Source organism: Danio rerio, chromosome 14, assembly GCF_052040795.2.
Source record: "Danio rerio strain M-AB ecotype USA chromosome 14, GRCz13ab, whole genome shotgun sequence".
Taxonomy (NCBI): domain Eukaryota; kingdom Metazoa; phylum Chordata; class Actinopteri; order Cypriniformes; family Danionidae; genus Danio; species Danio rerio.
The window spans coordinates 19,693,887-19,715,160 of NC_141034.1; the positions used below are offsets into that span (position 1 = coordinate 19,693,887).

The 21,274-nt window shown below is 35.1% G+C and overlaps 1 protein-coding gene across 2 annotated transcripts in view; it reads right to left on the bottom strand.

Annotated features, from left to right (window-relative positions):
- fgfrl1a (fibroblast growth factor receptor like 1a) overlaps nt 1-21,274 on the bottom strand; it is a 119,570-nt gene that overhangs the window by 52,842 nt on the left and 45,454 nt on the right. For both annotated transcript variants that reach the window (NM_200376.3, XM_087280280.1), the window contains one exon: nt 4,050-4,322. In NM_200376.3, the coding sequence (NP_956670.1) occupies nt 4,050-4,322 (273 nt within the window). The remainder of the gene's footprint in view (nt 1-4,049; nt 4,323-21,274) is intronic.

Genomic DNA, 21,274 nt, shown 5'->3' on the forward strand with positions numbered 1-21,274 from the left:
TTTTTTCATCAAGAACCACCTCAGAAAAAAATTGTCTCTCCAAGTACCACCAAAATGAGCAGTATTGAAATACAGTAGTGTAGTAGGCCCAGTAAAGCAGCTACAACTCTGCACAGTTAAAAAAAACATGGCAAATTACCTCAGAAATATAGGCTATATGTCATATATGTCATACTATATACATCATTTTTGATACATTTTGAAATATATGTAGCATGTACATGACATATTTCATTCCTCCGCGTACCACTAGAAGGAAGCCTGCGTACCACTAGTGGTACACGTACCACAGTTTGAGAAGCGCTGTCCTAGACAGTTTTTGTGATTGAACATAATACGATTTTATGCCAAATACATAAAAAGTCGATAAAAAAAACATCAAACCAAAATGAAATCTAAAGCTCACGTGTTCTCACGCATTGTGAAAGGACCTTGATTTAACAGTTGCATCAGTCAGATATTAAATAAGAGGAGATTATAAATAAGCACGCACTCTTGGACACACGTTACACATTGTCCTCTAACAGGAAAATACAATAATTAACAGAGCAAAGGAAAATGATTTTCTACATTCAGTTATCAGTAGAGCGACTAGTATCCACACACGCAGGGGTCAAGATCACCAATGACCCACTGAACGCCCCAAAACAAACAGTCCATTCACCGCTGGGGATGTGCTCAATTCCTGTAATTTAGCTTCATTGTCTTGCATTACATAGGGCTCATCTGAGAGGCAAATAAAAGGATCATTAACTTAGTCCAGCTAATATAAAACTCCCAGTGAAAGAGGCACTCTACCAGGGCCTCCATTTAGACTTGGCATTGCTTTAGATGGATGCTTTCGCTGTCCAAAATTACCAAACTGGTTAGCTTGAAGTTGACTACATGCGGAAGGCTGAAGTTATCGCTGCTAGAACTGATTATAGAAGTTACGCTAGTTGCCGGTGTAGAGTCTCTGATAAATATACTGGAGCAGAGTTCATGTCCTCAGAGAGCCTGCAAAGGGGTTGCTGAGATCACAAGACTGGCCCAGAGCCCCTCCTCACCTAAGTGGATGGATCACCGTGTGGAACAAGGCCAAATTAGGCCCTGATTAAGTTGGCGAGCGGCCAGTGTGCTCATTCAGTCCACTAAACTTTACACACTACAGAACAAAGGTCCATCTACTGGACGGCAGGTCTGAGAAAAGGCTATCGAAAATCCAAAATGATCAGAGAGTTTAACAAATCCACTTGCTCATTTTAACTTGGCCATTTCTAGCTGGCTGAACAAACAAAGTTCACAGCTACAAGTAACATGCAGTATTTTAATCAAAATTATATATATATATATATATATATATATATATATATATATATATATATATATATATATATATATATATATATATATATATATATATATATATGTAGGGGTGCAAATAAGTATGGAGGTGAGTGGTGAGTATGCATGAAAATAAAAAAATGTTATGGTTCTAAAACAGCACTTTCATAGTGCTTTCAAAATTAAACAGCCCTTTACCATAGTTTTTTGAATGTTAATAAAAACATAAATAAATAAATAAAAACATCCAGCTGAGGTTTAAATCTGAAAGTGCAATTTGTTTAAAAATATTTTGTTTTGTATCGACGTCAAAACGAAACAATACCAAATATGAAGTGCCAGATCTGGTAAAACGTGAACGCACCTTTCCATTCAAACACTGGCAGAGTGCGAGTGTGTGTGGAACTGATCATGACTGAAGATGAGTGAATGTTTTAGTGATTAATGCAATAATCTAGCCTGCCAGGGGTTTCGTTGGCCATTTGTTAAAGGAAGCATCAGAAAAGACTACTGATTAATTGGACTTTATCAGAGCTTGACAGAAACTTTATCAGTACACAGTTCATGGATCAGTTTCTTCCTTCATTCATGTGTAAGTGCAGTGTAAGTGCAATTAAAATTGTTGTCTCCTTGTTTTCTCTAGCTTGCAAATGATGTATTTAATTCTGTTTTGTTACTTGTAGCCGCTTCACGCGGCTTGTACTGTGTCTGGTTAACTCCTTATAGTCACATATCATGTCTAAAGCCCTATTAAAAGTGTTGTCCGGGCCACTTTTTTTAAGCGGGTTAAATGAGTCTGTGAGCTCGTGATCCCCTGCTGTTTGTTATTGCTATGGCCACTGCCAGCTGATCCTACACATGTGCAGCAGTCAAGTTTCAAAATAGGTCAGCTTTTGCCACTGTGTGGATTAATACTGAATGTATGTTGTTGTTTTTACTTATGGTTAAGAATAGAACAATACACTGGTGTTAAACTGCATTGCTTTAATGCACTTCTGCATTGGGCTCACATATACTCTGCACCATGATGGGCATTTCTCTCTGTCTTGCACTGAACACAGTTGACCAATCACAACAGACTGGGTCATTGAACAAATCAGCGAAGATTAGCATCACGCTAAGAAGGAATTTGAGAAAAATTAATCGCTAAACGAATCATTGGGATAATTAGGTAAAAAATAAATCCAAAATATTAGACAATGAACGTGTTTTTTGACTCTGCATGGATATCAACCTGTTGCTGGAGACCCCCAAAACCAAAATATGACATTTGTTAATGCATAATAGGACCTCTTTAAATTTTTATATTATATTTTATATTTAATTTTAGAATTTTTATATTAAAATTAAATTGCATAATTTTTTTTTTTTTTTTTTTACCTTTTAAGGTTTTTGACCTTTAATGGATGCTACAGTGTAGGGTACTGGCAGGAAATCATGGGGAGCAGAGAGAGGGAAATGATTGCCAATGAACCTTGAGCTGGGAATCGAAGTCGGGTCACTGCGAGCACTTTAGTGCTCTCTGTCGACACACTTATTCACAAGGTATTATGGTACCTTGTTACCCAAGTTGCTAAAGAATTTGTGCATAATGAGATTATTACAAGTAATGTACCATTGTTAGCAGTGTAAACATTGATTTTGTTTTGTTTGTTACTATAAAATTACTTGTTTTGTAAGCAGCAGTACCCATAAGCAATCTCATATACAATGCAGGTTTGGTAGACACATGTACACTAACTGACAAAACTCTTGTCACCTATCCAAGTTTTAGAAACAACATTAATAACTTGAATTCTATTTGAACAGTTGGTACAATGCTCAATAATGTTCTAGTCTGGTGACTGGACTGGCCAGTCCTGGAGGACCTTTAACTTCTTTGCTTTCAGGAACTTTGATGTGGCTATCCGGCTGAAGAATTTGCCCTCTACTGTGGTTTGCAATGTAATGGGCAGCATAAATGTCTTGATACTGCAGGCTGTTGATGTTGCCATCCACTCTACAGATCTCTCACAGGCACCCATACTGAATGTAATCCCAAACCATGATTTTTCCTTCACCAAACTTGACTGATTTCTCTGAGAATCTTGGGTCCATACGGGTTCCTATAGGTCTTCTGTAGTAATTGTGATGATTTGGATGCAGTTCAACCGATGATTCATCGGAAAAATCTACCTTTTTCCAATTTTGTAATTTATCGACTAAAAGTCAAGTTAATATTTGTTGCTCTTACAACTTGGATTGACAGCAAGACTTTTGTCAGGTAATGTATGACACATATAACCTTAAGATACTGTATAATATTACACAATAATGCCATGCCAAATAGTTTTCTTGTTTGTAGTCATCTTCTGTGGTAAACAAACTATGTGGTAAGTGGTTCCAGTAAAATGCGTCTATTCCTAGATCCTTCTGTCATGTGTGATATGTTGCATACCTCAGTCGCACGTAGTGTGTATTCAACCACCACTGCAAGTCAGTGACTGGAGTTTGTGATATAAAAAATTAAGAATATATAAAGTGATATGAAGATTAACTCCCAGGGAACACCTTGGTTAGTTTAACAACATATTTGCTTTTGGAAGCTTAAAAAAAGCAACTATCCTACATAATTATATAGTATAGAAGAACAAAACCACACCGTGTCTGTCTGACTTTATGGGTTGAACAATTTCTTAAGCTACTAATGAAGAAGACTCACTAGATTTAATTCAAAAAACACTTACCAATGACGATGAGGGTGTAGTTGATATTGACACTGCCGAATCCATTCGTGGCTTTACAAATGAACGTCCCAGCATCGTCTGCCTCCACCTCTTTGATGCGGAGAGCTTGCTGAAGAACCCTGAAGCGCATCCAGCCACTGTGAATGTTTCGTCCGTCTTTGGTCCACATGATGAGGGGCGGCGGATCACCCTCCACAGGACACTGAAGCTTCATGGTGCGACCGATTCTGACAGTCTGCCGGTGGGCGATCTTTTCTGCTACACGTGGAGGACCTAGAGAGAACAAGATGATGATAAGTACTGCCATAATAGTACGTCATCTGACAAAAACACGGAGGAACGCTTTGAGCCGAAATGTTTGCATCTGTTACCTGACGAATGTAAAATAAAATTTTAAAACAAGAATTTTTTAAATAAAAGAATCTGAGTATACCTAGGCATAGTTAAATTCAATAAATAGAAGTGTCCATATCGTGAGCCTCAGACACCATCAGTTCCACATTCTCAAGTAAATCCCGGGAGTGTAAAGCCCCGGTGAAAAAAAGGCCAATCAGAACACAATACAGACTATTGTGTTGCACACAGAATGATTCATGTGCATGCCCTGAACATTTGCATGTACTTTAGGTCATGTTCTACATCAGCTAAACCTGCATGAGCAGTCTTGTCATCAGACAAAACACAGACTAATATGTTGTACATGGGATCACTAATAAGCACATTCTAGGCTGTTTGACTGGCCACAATGTTTCCTAATGAGATTAACAATAATTTTCTCCCTAATTAATAAGTTTATCCAAGTTTAAATTAAACTTACTATGCATGTTGAACTCTTATTTTGAAAACGGGAGACACAGTAAAGTTTCTTTGGATAAAACCAAAGCCAGCCACATCCGTTTGTTTTCTATGCATTGCTAAACATCGACATCAATTGAGCCATCTGTTGCACTTTAGGATGCAAAATGCAGGATATACAGATTTGCAGGATTGTTTAAGCTATTTCTACATCAGTGTTGTTAACAATGCTGCGTCATTTGTTTTAAACTAGTTTCATTTGTGGTTTATATCAGAGAACTCTGTAACTAACTCAGACAGCATTGTTCAGTGTTCATGTAAATGTGTGGTCCAATGAAATGCATTCATTTGAATTTGGAGCCTTGAATAGGTTTTACATGAAATAGTCAGAAAAACAGAAGATTCTAGATGGTTCCTTAAGGTCAGATGACAAACAACAGACTGGTTAAAACGGACAGAACAACAACAGCAACTCAAATAAGTCTGCAGGAAAACCTCTTTGAATTCCCAAAATACAAAACCTTGAAGCAGATGAGCTACAGGAGCAGAAAAGCATACTGGGTTTTACTCCTTTCAGCTAAGAACAGGAAACAGAAGCCACAATTGATATAGGGTAAAATTAAGATTTTTGCTAAATAATTTAGAGAGAAGGGTCAGAATTTGGAGTAAACAACATGAAAGCATTGACCCTTCCTGCCTTATATCAAGAGTTCATGCTGCTGCTAGTGGTGTAATGGTATGGGGTGCCACATTTTGAGTCCCTTATTACATTTAACCTTGGTTTTAAACGCCAAAGTTCAGCCAAGTATTGTTGCTGACATTTACATCCCTTTATAAGTATTCTGTGATGACAACTTTTAATAGAATATTGTGCCACAAAAGGTGAAATCAACTTTAACTGGTTTGCTGACAATGACATGAGTTTACTAAACTGAAATGGCCTCCACAGTCAACCAGATCTCAATCTTTGGGATGTGCTGGCATAGAAGATTTTTAGCATGGATGTGTAGATTACAAATATATTAACATCAGTATGGATCAAAAGTTGCATTTACACTGCAGATCTTGATGGTTAAGATCAAGAAAATTAAATTTTGAAGACAACTCACTAACATATTCTTTTAGAAGTGTCTTGGACCCGATAACTGCATTTACACTACAGACGGCAACGATACATTGACAGGAAAAAAATGCACTGACTTACAGCTGTGATAATAAAGTAGCACTATTTTCCTGTATTTTACGCTATGCTGTTACCTAGTTAACTATAGCTGGGGACTATTTTAACCCTCTTAGGCATGGTGTTGCCCTCAAGCAACAAACACATTTTTTGGCTCGCAAAGACTCACATTATTTTTTTTTTCAATAAAATATCACAAAAAAGGTTTAATAATAAGTTGGTGACCAATGAAACTTGAGGTGGGTGTGGATTTGACCTGTCCTTTGGGTTCAAAAGTGCCATTTGTGGGACAATGGCCTGCTTGAGCACACTGCTGGCACAATGTAAGATTTCACTTTTTAACATGTTTACATTTACATCTCCTTATATCAACAATATGTGCAATATGCATGGATATGTGAAGAAGCATGTTTGATTGAGAAAAGACACTTTTTGTTATTATCTATATACTAAAATTGTAGTTTTTCCATTAGTTGTCTCAAGGCAACATTGTGCAGTAAGACCACTTTTGTTAAAACGATAACATCGTATGGAAATGTCCAGAAATGTATAGTTATTACCATAATATATATATTTGCTTTACTGTAAACTATTACTTACAGGAAAAACATTTTATGCAGGTAAAGAACGAGATTGAGACTCATTCCTTCTGACAGCGAGCTTGAAGAGTCACATTACCTATGTTTTCTTTTAAAAATGCGAATTCAACTTGCAAAAAGCCACAGTTCTGCACGGTTTCTCTTTAACCCTAAATAAACAAACCAGATTAAACTTAGTTCTTCAGGCTTATTTGAAACCTACAGGTAAGTTGAAGCAGGGTAACTCTGCAGGGATGTGGCCCTCCAGGAATTGGGTTTGATGTGCATCTGGATTCACCCAACTTGATGGTCATGGATACACAGAAAGGGAGATACAGAGTACCAGGGTGCAAAGGTTCATCAAAGGGAAGGTGCCCATACTCTGTCCTGGAGGGCCAATGTCCTGCAAAGTTTAGTTGCCAACCTGCCAATACGTTTCTAGTATGCTAGTAAGAGCTTGAGTAGCTGGTTCAGGTTTGTAATTGGGGTTAGAGCTAAACAATACTCCATTTATAGCTAGTTACTGATAAAAAATATTACTTTTATTATTTATATAAAATTATATATATTATATAAAATATTTATATATATTATTTTATTTTATATTATTTTGTTAAATGAAAACTTTTTCTAATGTATTTATGGCTTGTTTGTATCTCATTTCACATATAATAATATACAGAAAACCTTGGTTTCAGTGCGCTAATTGCACGTTGCTGCCCTGAGGCAACTAACCAAAATCTGGTGGGGGGGCTAGAGGGGAGCACATTTTATGGGACCACCAAGCACCCAAAAATTAGGGTGAAATATTTTTCAACCTAGACAACAGCAACCTTTCCTTTTCCGTCAGACATAAAACATATAAATACATAAGAGTCAAGCTTTAAATGAGAAAATGATCAAAACTCTTTTTTTTTTTTAAACAAGATGCTAATGGTCTAATCCGATTCATTGATTTATGCTAAGCTAAGCTAAAAGTGGTCCAGTCCAAACCGGAGATCGAGTCAACTATTTAACTATTTAAGTTCATTAAATGCATTAACTCACAGTTTTATTTAGTTGTAGTTGTTCATTTATTGTGATTTATGTGTGTTTTACATGTTATTTAAATTAACAAAATGTTTTGCTGACCAATAGGTTGTCTTTGCTTTACTTTACTAAAACATCTCTGTATCCAAAAAAAGTATTCACTATTTTAAAACTAAAGTAAAAGGAAATCTTCAGTGCATTCAACTAAGACATTAGCTCTTCAAGAGATCAGACAGAGCTTTAAAGAGAGTCTTGGCCGGTTGAGCAGAGCGAGGCTTCCCCCTGCCCACGCACAGCTCTGCTTACTCCCGTTAAAAGACCCGATGCAGGAAATTGATAGTGTCACTGTTTATGTCTGCGGGGAAATTGTAACCGCAGTCCCCTGTCAGACAGCCATGTCTCGCTGGCATTCTCCGCTACTGGCCTGCATTGTTTGTGCGCTTCTCGGTTGGAGGTTGGAAAGGTCAGAATCTACAAATACTGTCCACACTCGTTCCTCTCAAGGCTGCGTGAGTCACTCTAATAGCTGTTTACGTAAGGCTAATGCCAGATTGGATCCATTTAGCTGCCACAAAACGAGGCTTAAGAAGATCCTGTGGTGAAAAAAATTTGAGAAACAGATTTCCACATGCAGTCATACGCATGAAGGATATTTCGTTTTAGATCTTTCCTCTAAAAAACACCATGCACATAATTGCAGCCATCACTGGGATAAATGAAGAGGAAGGAGTGTTTTACCTCATTGTCAGACGTCCTTCCAATACTTAATCATTTCCAAAATCCATCTCAACAAATTAAAGCCATAATCTGATTTAAGAGATCCTCTGAATGACAGAGGAAAGCATCATGGAGCCGTATATCAGGTTAATATGAGAAACACAACTGAAGTGTGTGGTGAAGAGGCTGAGGAAAAGAAGGTTTTTTATGTTTGCAGGTGTGAAACCTAGGAACTTTTGACTTTTTAAAACAGTCATAATTCATAATTCAGTCATAATTGCAGTGTTCCAAATAACACTGCAATTTCTGATAATGTTTATCATTACACTAAATGCTTATCTTATTTCAAGAAACAAAATGCTTTTAGTTCTGTGCTGTATTTTTAGATTCTCTACAGTAACCCTGTGCAAGTCTCATGATCATCATTTCATTCTTAATGATGAGATTTTTAAAAAACCTAACCTAAATTAGGTTACTTTTGACCTATTATTAAAAGACATGCATTCAGGAGAGATTTCATTGGCTTTATTTAATTATTTATTTATTTCAGCAACAATTACCCTATCCTGCCTAATTAACCTAATTAACCAAGTTAAGCCTTTAAATGACACTTTAATGTCACTTTTTTAAAGTGTCTTGAAAAAATAATATTAATGCGACACAAAAATTAAAACAAAAAAAAATTTAAACAAAAATTGGGAAAAAAATTAAAAAGGGGGCTGACCTTATTCTGTATATATATATATATATAACTACGTGACAAAAGTCTTGTCGCCTATCCAAGTTTATTCTAGTTGATCATTTGGTATCAGAAGTGGCTCATATGAAAGGCAAAGGCCTCTAGTTTAAGCTTATTTTAGCAAAATAAAATATTACCATCCCTTGATTTTTAATTATTTAATTAAGACAGTAAAGTCTGACTTTGCTTAGATACAAGTCTTGTCAATTAGAAAAAAAAGTACAGAATAGAATAGAACAGAATGGTGCAGTGGAAAAACCATGAATATTGTGTATGACTCCCATGAGCTTAGATGACTGCATCCATGCATCTCTGCAATGATTCAAATAACTTATTAATAAAGTCATCTGGATGACTTGACACAAATGTCTTGAAACCTCTGGCTGTTGATGTTGCCATCCACTCTGCAGATTTCTTGCATACTCCTATACTGAATGTAACCCCGAACCATGATTTTTCCTTCACCAAACTTGACTGAATTCTGTGTGAATCTTGGGTCCATGCAAGTTCCAATAGGTCTTCTGTTATTTGTGATGATCGGGATGCAGTTCAACATATGCTTGATCAGAAAAATCTACCTTCTGCCACTTTTACAAATGATCAACTAGAAGTTGTTGCACATACAACTGGGATCGACCACAAGACTTTTTTTCAGGCAGTGTAAAGATATAATTAAAATAATTACATTTCAGAATTCCAGAAGTTTTTTAGTTTTTTCTGTTATTTTGTGCTATTTATCTGCATCAGGTATAGAAGTTACAATTTTAAAATAAGCCGTCTCTATAACTTGGTTTTCCAAAATATGTAACACATGTATTACTATAATTTATTATTATTAACTAACACTAAAAGGCTTTTTATGTTGTTGTTCTGACTTAATCTAAACAGGATTTTTAGTATTTTTTAATCCTGTTTGGTATGATAAAATGCTTACGTGAACCTTAAAATATTATCTTCATAATTAAAAAATCTTAAATATCTACTTTTTTATAAATTAAAAAGGTTTGAAGCATATAAATGTAATGTAAATAAATAAACTTTAGCCAGAAACTTAAGCATACCATGCAAATAAATAAAAAAAGACAAATTTGAATGTAGTTTTTCATCTGTATTTTTCTAAAGAAGCTTTCAGTATTACTTGGCAATTTTGTCAAATCCTAATAAACTGCAACACAATATCAAATACACATCACAGAAAGATAAACAGCTCATGAATATAGAGCGCTGCATGTCCTTATTTGGAGTGTTGCAAGATCTACCACCACCATCCGCTGTTGTGTGGAAAAAAGCAGCACGAAAATTCTTTTATATGCTGATCAATATCAATTGTCCATGAACTGTAACAGCAAACTTGTTTGATGCCGAATCAAAGGGGACTTCTAGCGAAGAAAAAAAAAGTATCTCATGGCTGGTTTCACACTGCGCTGATACAAAGTTCTGCCCACTGGGAGTGTGAAAGAGTCACTGGCACAGGTATCAAACTGCAAGACTCCAGCAGCAAACTCTACTGTGGGCAGCTGACATGTTGATGGATGACAACGAAAAAGTGTGAAAAAGAAATTAGTCACAGGCAGGAACTCGCCGGAGTACAGTTCTCCTGCTCCGTCTCGAATGGCTTTCTCATCAGAGTGAAACCTTCCTGGTGAGCCGTTTCACAGATTGAAATCTCATTCCCCATTTGGAGGAACCTACACCCACTCGTTCAGCAGATTTATGGGCGTCCCGTTCCAGGCCTTCTGTTTTTGCGGGTCGCTCCCAAGGCCTGTGCTCCTTTGCGGCTTGACAACACCACACGTTTGACAGATCAGAGGTGAGCCGGAGAAAACAAAGGCCCTGAACTTTCACAAGCAGCACTCGCTTTGCCTTCCAACTCTGTTCCCTTTAGTGGAAAAGACGGCTGTGATTAATGCGACGGCTTCCAACGCGAGTCACAAAAGTTGATGGCGGGTTCAGTAGCGCATCTTTAGTTCTCACAAAAGAAAAAACAACAACACTATTGGGTTCTAGGAGTGTGTGCTATGTTTATCGCTTATGACCCTTTTGCAATTAATCGCCTTGGAAATTTTAGGCTCAATCGGAGTTCTAAATGATTTCGAGATATTAAGCTTTAAAGTTTTTGCAGTCCATATAGCAAACAATATGTGTGTAACAGTTCTCTTTATACAATAACATGACAGAGATCCTAAATGTACTCGAAATGCAAACTATTAAACTTATCTTAAATTGGCAAATTGGGGCAGTATTTTCTCTAGGATTTTTTTCCAGCTGTGGCAGCAGGCCTTTTTTACACTGATCTACCACCTGTGTTGTTATTTTTTTTTTTTTTTAATATTTTCTTTAAAGTTTTTTCTATTTTAAAGAACAAACCCCAAATCCCTCCCATGCCAGCAAATAATAATAAATAAACATATTTGAAATGTAGATACATATGCACATGCACATCCACAACTGTACAGATAATTAATCATATTTCTCCATGAGAAATCTATACCTGCACATATCCACAAGTCCGGTCAAATATCTGCATATGTACATTACATATAGAGCATATATACATATGAGAGTACAAATCAATACACAAGAGAAGAGGAAAAAATGAAAAAGGAAAAGAGATCATTTTTAATTAAAAATAATAATAAAAAAGTTTTAGGATATTTGAACACCTAAAAATACTTAACTATTGAAAATTAGAATTGTGTTCACATTGCTATGATTCAGAATCTTCCACACCACTCAGTTTTCATTGGTCAGACAGTCTGTAGACATTCAAAAAAAGGGCTTCCAAATTTTTGAAAATTTCTTTGGTTTACCTGCAATCTCATATCTAATCTTTTCCATGTGTAGTACATTAAAAAACTCCGTGAGCCATGTCTCAAATTTAGGTGTACACTCTTTGTTCCATGTCAATAATATTACCTTTTTCGCCATAGTCATTCCATATTGAACTGTCTGGATTGGATCCAAGCTACAGTTTTCAAAGGAAGGAGCCCAGCCTAATATTGCAATAAGAGGGTCAGGAGGAAAATCAATCCTTAGTACTTCAGAGTAAAAACTGTGGCGTTATTTTAATGACAAATGTCGTGAGTGCAGTATTAAGTCGAGACTGCATTTATGTAATAGCCTACGAGCATGCGAATCTCTGTGCTTGCATGACAATTTCCTCCGTTCCTGCAAAAAAACTTCTTGCACACCCTTAAAATATACGCTGCTCAAGTGCAGATCTTCTTGTGTGCTCTCAAATAAACGCTGCTGAAGTGTGATTTAGTGTGTTTATGTAACAAGTATGTCTCCAACATTTATAAGATTTGCGAGGAATATTTATGTCTCCAATAAACCTACAGACCGGCATTAATGCGTCCTGAAGTAAAGTAAAACGGCTATCCGTCGTGTTTGCTGGCCTTACGCATCACGCACCTGTCAATCAGCCAGTCAGTCAGCACGTAACCTTCAAAGGTTGAACAAATGATACACAGCACTATACGGTTACAGAAAAGTTTGCGCTGTTATAATTCACTTACCTTTTAATATGTTTTGGTGCAATTATAACCCGCTATTAAAGAACACGACTGAATGTTTTAAATGAAAAGCTGTAATGTAGCAGAGGCGGGATCAATTTTGGTGTGGCGCCCCTCCATGGAAGAATGAATGTAGCGGAAACCATGGGGGTAAAAAAAGAGAGGTCAAATGCAGATAGAATCTTTTAATTCAAAAAATCTTTTTCTGCTTGGATTAATAAGGTTCTATCTGACAGATCATTAACTGAAGCATTACTTTTCAAGAAATACCATCAGTTTGCTTTGTTAATTTAATAAAAAAAATAAACATTGGTGTTGTAACAATATGTTGATATTTGAGAAAGTAATTTTTTTTCTTTCTATAACATTTTAACATTAAAATAAATTAATTATAGTTAAAGTTGAGTCGACTTTGTCTAGCAGCTGGGGAAATCATCAATAAAACACAAATGATTTGCCACATGCTATTAGATAGAGAGAATAGAACCTTAAACGTTACAAATTGCTGTTATAATGACATGTGAGTAACCTGACATTTGTGGTGAATTATCTGTAAAAATGTTTTGAAGTATAAATATCTACACATACCATTGTTAAGCAGACAGTAGCTAGTAGATTTTTTAAAGTTGAATTCTTAATTGTAATTAAACTTGAGGCGACTTTAACTAGCAGCTGGTGAAGTCATCAATAAAACTCTAGATGCAACTGTTTTGCAACATGCTGTTATTTGCCAGATATTTCTAGGAAATATATATATACACACATGTGGTCAGATAATTCATAACAGGGTCCCACTTTATATTAAGTGGCATTAACTAATATGTACTTACATAGGAATTAATAGTTTGTTGAAATGTACTTATTGTGTAAATGCATGTATTTACTGTGTAATTATGCTTGATTAAATACATGTATGTAATTACATCTGTAATTAACTTTTGTAATTACATTTGTAAATACACTGTTGACCATTCCTTACACCTTAACCTACCCTTAAACCTACCCATGCCACCAAAACTGTCCATAACCCAACCTCTATCCCAACTCAAAAGCACCACAAGTTTTCTCAAATACATTATAAACACAGTGAGTACATTGTATTTATTTTCTTGATGTAAGTACATAGTAGTTAAGGACACAATATAAAGTGGGAACCATAACAGATATTATTTTTCATTCTTTTTGTTTTCTACAATGTTTTGCATAAAATGAAATACAGTGGTCCTGTTTTTTTGTTTTTTTTGTTTTTTTTACATTTCATAGTGTTCTGCGTCCTGATTAGCACAATGTTCTGTGTCCTGACTGGCTGTAGACCATTGTCAATCAATCTCCTCGGTCCAGTGTCTCCTGTACAGTACAGAATGCGTTCAGTATGCCAAATTTACATAAATCTTAGCTAGCAGTTTGACTCTAAAGTGCTGTACTGTATGTTTGCAAGTTTTCTCCCCACAATGTCGACGAAATGGTCGGCATAGTCAAAGGCACCTGCAGTAGCACCCAAAGAAAAATGCTAACCATCGCACAAAAAAATTTTGAACTTCTAGATATGTTAAAGGAAGGTAGAAGCTACGAGTCTGTAGGGCATCGTTATGGAATAACTAAAAGAAGATCAAATGGTTTTAATCTTTGATTTCATTCTATAATACTGGACTTATTTTTCTATGCAGGTTTGAACTTTAAGAGTGATTAAACAAGAGAGAAAACTGTGAAAATGTTAATGCCATTCTAAAAAAGTGTATAAAGCGTAAAGTGAGGGGTTTTACAGCCTTAAAACATCTATAATAATTGTAAATAATAAACTACTTTGTGGATTTTGCCTATTGCAGGTTATTTTGAGAACGTAACTCCTGCAAATAACGAGGAACCACTGTATTCACATCTCGTGCGGGGAAAATGCGACTGTGACATGCGACTGCCTGGAATGCATTGAGGTCATAAGTGAGACATTTCATTGCTGAATTTCCCACTTACAACTGTGCTGGAATACAGTCAACTTGCCGCTGTAAACAAAAGCTCACACTCAATCCAACACAACACTTGGTCCAAAAAAAATACACATAATCCAAGCAGCCATAAATAGTTGATATTAATAAGAGAGCATGATGGCAGAGCATTAAAGTCGACTAGTCTGTGTAACCCCAAGTCAGCACATTAAAAAAACTAAATATTTTGTTAAATATTAGTTATTAAAACCAATCATAATCAAATGAGATCCAATTTTCTTTGCCAAAATTGCAAATAGTTGCAATTTAGTTGAAATTTTGCAGCCGTTTTCCCTTTGTAGTAATGTATTAATGCATTAAACAATTCAACCAAACATCACTTTCCAAAACCAACCAGTTTTTTTTACTCCTAAGCATGAATAAAACCTTTTAGTTGAACTTTTTTACTTCCAATCTGCTGTATTTTCTATTAAAATGACTGGCATACACATACTCTATATCACAGAGCAACAGTAGTGTATAGGGAGTGCACCAAAACAGCACTTGAGAGTGTCAGAATAAATGAGTGCACTCCAATCTGCATTTCAGTGACTTTAAAAAGCCTGCACGTCTGTGTAAATATTGGGTGTGTGAGTGTGTTTGTGAGCAACGAGCTTACTGAATGAGGGGAACGGCAGGTCAAACTCTTTAAAAGGCAATCTGTTTTGTCCATTCAACCTAAATGCATTCCCTTCTGTCGCAGCCGAGCCCGGCACCATACAATACTGCCTTCAACCTCTCGTTTGAGCACCGAGTCGCAGTCTTCCACATCCCTCCTTCCCTTTTACGGCTCTCTGGCTTAAGGTATCCCAACACGCACGTCTGGAATGTCAACTAATGACGGGAAAAAAGATTCAGCAAGAGGCCAAAGCAAGTAGCATTCCATCATATACTCTCTTTAAACTCCAAGGCTCTGCCAAAAAGCGTGATTGGCGTAGAGAAAGCTTTCCCTGAAGAATCGATATCTCTCCTTGAGCCAGATAGATAGGGCTCTTTGGTGTGAAAGAAAATGAAGGCATAATATTTTGGTTGGCCTCATGCATCGGGAGCGCAGGACGTGCTTTGGAGCGCAAGAATGTGTTTGATTATCATTTCTGAGCTCAGGAGTGCCAGCGTTTTCACCTTCAGGAAGCGGCTTGTGATAGAGTAAGATAAACCTCTGCCTGCCTTCACTTCCTCCGTCTTGCAGGAGGCCGTTTTATTGCTGATCGCATTGGCTTCCCCACATCTAATTCCCGGAAACAGATAGTGGATTTGCCCAAAACCAACAGATGTGGAGCTGTGGAAATTAAAGGGATGCTCTGAGGCCAAATACAACATTAGCTTTGTCCACATCATTTAAAGTGACCTTTAGAGATGAGCGAGAGCGACGTCATTTTGTATAAACCGCTTTTAAATGGAGCAAATCACTTACACGAAATGCTGCAATAAATAGACAGGCTTATCATTCAAATTGAGTACATTTTAAGTGATTGTTCAACCATAAAACTGAAACTTCGGTCATCATTTCTTCACCTTTGAGTCATTCCAAATCTGTCAGACTTTTGTTTATCTTTGAAGCAAAAAAATGAAGATGTTTTCCCCACATTTCAGATATTGTTGAATAAAATGTTTAATTTCTACATTTAAAAAATTGCTACAGTGCCACCCAGAGATACATTGCTTATATTATATATTAGCTTATATTAATATATTTGCTTAAAAAAATATATGTATAGCCCCCTTTTAATATTTTTTTCTTCTACAAATATTTCCCAAATGATGTTTAAAAAGCAGTTTTTAATTTTTTAAATAAAAATATTAGCCCCTTTAAGCTATATATTTTCATCGATTGTCTACAGAACAAACCATCATTATACAATAACTTGCCTAATTACCCTAACTTGCCTAGTTAACCTAATTAACCTAGTTATGTGTTAAATGCCACTTTAAGCAGTATAAAAGTGTCTTTAAAAATATATAGTAAAATATTATTTACTGTCATCATGGCAAATATAAAATAAATCAGTTATTAGAAATGAGTTATTAAAACTAATATGTTTAGAAATGTGTTGAAAAAAATCTCAGTTGAATGGAAATAGGGGAAAAAAAATAGGGGGGGGGGGGTAAAAATTCTAACAATAATTATATATTTAATGTACAGTAAATTCCCTTAGCTTCATGAAAATCTGGTAATGAAGTGACCAATGTTACATGTTGTATTTAAAATTAAAATGATTCAAAATAATTAATTTATTAATGCCTTATTAAGTTGCTTCACAGTTATTGAACTAAATAGAATAAACGTTCAAAAGATTGACAGAAATCATGAGAGAGAAAAAAAACTCAGGCAATAAGAAACCTGACTACACTTTAGTGAGTTGATATTTTTCTGGAGCAGCAAAATGTATAATTTACAGCACTGGCTCCTCTTGTTAAGTTCATTAAATTAATGTGTTCTATGTCAGGGGTTGCCACAGCAGAATGAAGCACTAATTACTCTGGCGTATGTGTCAAGTAAAAGTTAATGTCAATAAAAACAAATATTGAACAGCAAAAAACACTTTTGAAAATTGCCATTTTGCATTTTCTATCTTAACGTGTGCTTCTCTTCAAAAGGTAGACCACTAAATGTTAAATCAATCCAATCAATGTACAATCATTACAATCAATCCAAATCCAATTAGCAAAATTTACTTAAAAAACAAACAAACACATAAAACAACAACAACAACAACAACAACAATAACAACAGCGACAAAAAATAGTTCATACATTCTGTATTTAACTAATATTAAAATCAACAAAATAGGCCAGTATGGGGGTGATTAAGGTGGTTCGAAAGACTTCTCCCCCCCAACTGACAAATCCAGAATTTGGCCCCTATACAGGTATGAGCTAATTTATCCCATTTTTGAAAGTATGTCATAATAAATTGTTAACCGATAGAAGACAGCTTTAAGACAAATTTAATTTCTGACAAATTGGGACATGAGCTGGTCATTTGTCTATAGGCTAAAGTTTTTATTTAAAACAAGTGTTAACAGATTCCATTTTTTAAAATGATGGCTGATGATAAATAAATAAATAAATAAATAAATAAATAAATAAATAAATAAATGTGTTTAAAAAAATGTAATTAATTTTTTTTTCATTTTTCTTGTTTAAAAAAAAATTTAATCTTATTACATTATTTATAAAAGTGTAATAACATACAGTTTAAATGCAAATCTGAAAACCTTTTTTATGAACATAAAATAGTATAGTAGGCACTTTGACAAAAATGTAGGAAATATTTTTGTTGCATCAAAAGTGCAGTTATGATAACCATCGGACAAGCTGATTCTAAATGTCACAATAGAAATTGAGACAAATAACTAGAAATAAAGTCAAATTTGTTATGATAAAAAAACACCATTTTTAATAGGCTGGCTACAGGCCTGCACAATAATTGACCAATATCAGTTTTAGCACAAACACTTTAAAAAATAAACTTTGAAGTTTATAACTTTATATCAAAAAAGATTATCTGTACAGAATGTACAATGTGTTTAAGCAAGGATATTTTATAGTTCAAATGTACCAAATGTATAAAATCAAACGTCAAACACAAAGATCCCATTTAATAAATGCTTTTTAAGACTCGTCACACAACCGTTCTCCAAATAATTAATGAACAGCATACTCTGTGACTCCCAACCTCTAAACAGCATGTACAAAATGTTCATGCGATTTCATTTGAATAGTAGCAATTATGTTGGATTTACACCATCTTGAAGGATGCTTCATGGCTGGCTGAAATGTAGAAGGAGGAATGTAAACATACTCCAGTTATGATGTATAGAAGGATCTCCAACAGCTGGCCTTCAATGCTCACCGAGATGGTGACACAATCGAAATGGAATCAACTACTAGATCAGGCATGGAATCAACCTCAGCGCTTCTCATGATAATCGTTTTCTCGATTGTGATCTCCAAGCATTTTGAGATTAGAAAGTTTGACCTGCAATTAACATTTGTACACTCCGCTCAAGATTCTGGATTCTGTTTACTAAAGCAGGCCAAAAAGAGCCAATGAAATGAAAAACCTCCTAAAACATTTGCCGGATTGAGTCTGGGTCTCCCTTGGGGGAAAACTGCTATGAGGGGATTGTGGGATATCACATGTTGCCACCATGAGGTTTTGAGAGCCAACAGCTACACAAGCAAAAAAAAGAAAAAGAAAAAAAAAGACTGAAAACTGATCAGGCTGAAAACGGTCACAACTTCACCAATGAGAATTTCAAATAACCACAAACACACCAATTTATATTTCACATTGTTTGTTGTAGAGGTTTATGAGTCGTATGAAACTGCATGCTTAAAGCGCAAACTAAACTATAATTTAACTAGCGTTTGGCAAGTTACAGCAAAAAAAAAGGGGATTGCGACATTTTTAGGAATCATTTCATCTTTTCTGTTTCCTTTGGAAAGCAAACCGGCATTCAAGGTCGTTGTGACTTTGGGGCATTGGCGTATTATTATGAGGTTTCGTTTTAAAATGAAACCAGAATTCAGGAACATGATGCCTATAATCAATCAACGCTAATCTATTTACACCACTGAGAACAGTTACATGCAAACAGTAAAAGAAAGAAAGAAAAGCAGCATTCTTTTTTTCTGAGACCACATTTTGGGATACTAAATCTGCAACAAATCAGGAATTTAAGTCATGATCACAATCAAAACCTTTTGGAATTTTCTTTAACTGCAGCATGTAACGTGAATGAGCTCCATTTCTACTGAAGAAAATGCAACTGGTGGAAGCTTTAGGCCTTAGTAAAACCTAGAACTACACGGAAAAGCAGAGCATTTCACTCATAAAGGTTTAAAACCACATGAGGGAGAATAAACAGTGAGGTAATGTTCATTTTTTGCATATATGAATATGCTACTTTTACTCTTTAACCTCACAATTCTGTCTTTCTGTCCTTAATTTCAACTTTGCATCTGACAATTAGAAGTTTATAACTTACATTTCAGACTTCACTTTATTTCCAAAACCTGCAAGTTTATTTCTAAAGTTATAGATTTATCTCATATTTCAAAAGTATCTATTTTCTGGAATTTCTTGAAATTCTGACCTTTTTCCAAAGGGAATTTGATGCAGGTCTGACTTTTTTCTTTGAATTGCAATTCTGTTCATTTAAACTTCATTGTCCATTTTGCTTGGCACAGAAAGGAAATTTAGCTTTAACACTAGTAACATTAATACAACCATACAGCAATCACATAATAGCAACACTCACCAAGACAACCACATGAATTAAAAACGTAAAACTATATTAGGCCCTTACATATTACTACAGATCATTCTTAGCAACCGCACCATTCACATTAAACAGTGATCCGATTTAATACAACAACCGCAACTGGGATAAACGACTTTTTATAAGCATTTCTTCAGGCTCCATAGGAATTTTAAATCTGTGTCCTGATGGTAACAAAAGCTGAGTAAAGGGGATGTGTATTATCTGTTAAAAAATGTATATATATATATATATATATATATATATATATATATATATTTTTTTTTTTTTTTTTTTATAAAAGAGTAAAATAAAATCTGCAGTGATTGTTGTTTGTGACCAGTTACCTTATTTGCCTGATAATTACTTTGCGATATTATCTTCTTCTTTTTAAGTGTTGTGTTACCAAACCATGAAACAATATTTTATAATGAGAACACTCTCCAATGGTCTATATGCCATGTTTAAAGTCTGTGTACAAACAATAATTTTTAGCATGTCTGTAAACTAAAAGTATCTGTTGATTAACCTCCTAAAGTCTGCATACCCGGTACCAGGTCCATGACGTGATTTACTACCGCATTTTTTTTAATTTTAAGGGTAAATAAATTGTACCTACCCAATTCCCCATAAGTGGTTCCGTTCTCTCATCAAATGGAATAAAATAACTTTTGCATAGATTATGATGGAGACATTTTCTTTTTTCCTATGATTACTGACATGTGCAGAACTAAATTATTTACAGCAATCTAGACAAATTTGAGTTAACAAAAAAAAGAGCATCTCTTTTTTGGAGGAGTTTACAACATAAACAATTATTTTAAATCACTTTCAACAGTCTTTATGTAAATTCAAAGGGTTTTCTTTAAAATGATACCAAATGTTTGCATTTACACCTCTGCATGTGGATTTGGAAACCTTTAAATTTAGGTAGGCAAAATCCAAGTGGAAACCCCAAAATAGCACTTGACTTACAGGTTAAAAGGTCTGGCATTTTAAGATTCACAGGTGTTTTCTGATTATTTACAGTAGTAAATTGCATTATGGGCGTTTTATTTCTGCTCTGTCCACTTTTGATGTTGAAAATTCAACCCTGTGTTTTAACAAAATGACATTTTAGTAGTTTGAAATAATATAATGTTTAAGAAAGAATATATAGATAAATGAGTCTGTAAAATAACAGAAAATGCACTGGCAGTTTATTATTACCATGTTTGTGTACCATAAAATACAACACCAACCCCGACAATAAATCACTTCAAATATCAATCTATATGGCCTAATGTCCCAGACATATATAAGTGTGTCTAAACTAAAAAAACATATCAATAAAAATTTATTTTTACAAACTTTCAACATCAAAAGCTTTTAGAGCAAAGATCAAGATCCCATAATGCCATACAGAAAACGGTTAATTTAAAGA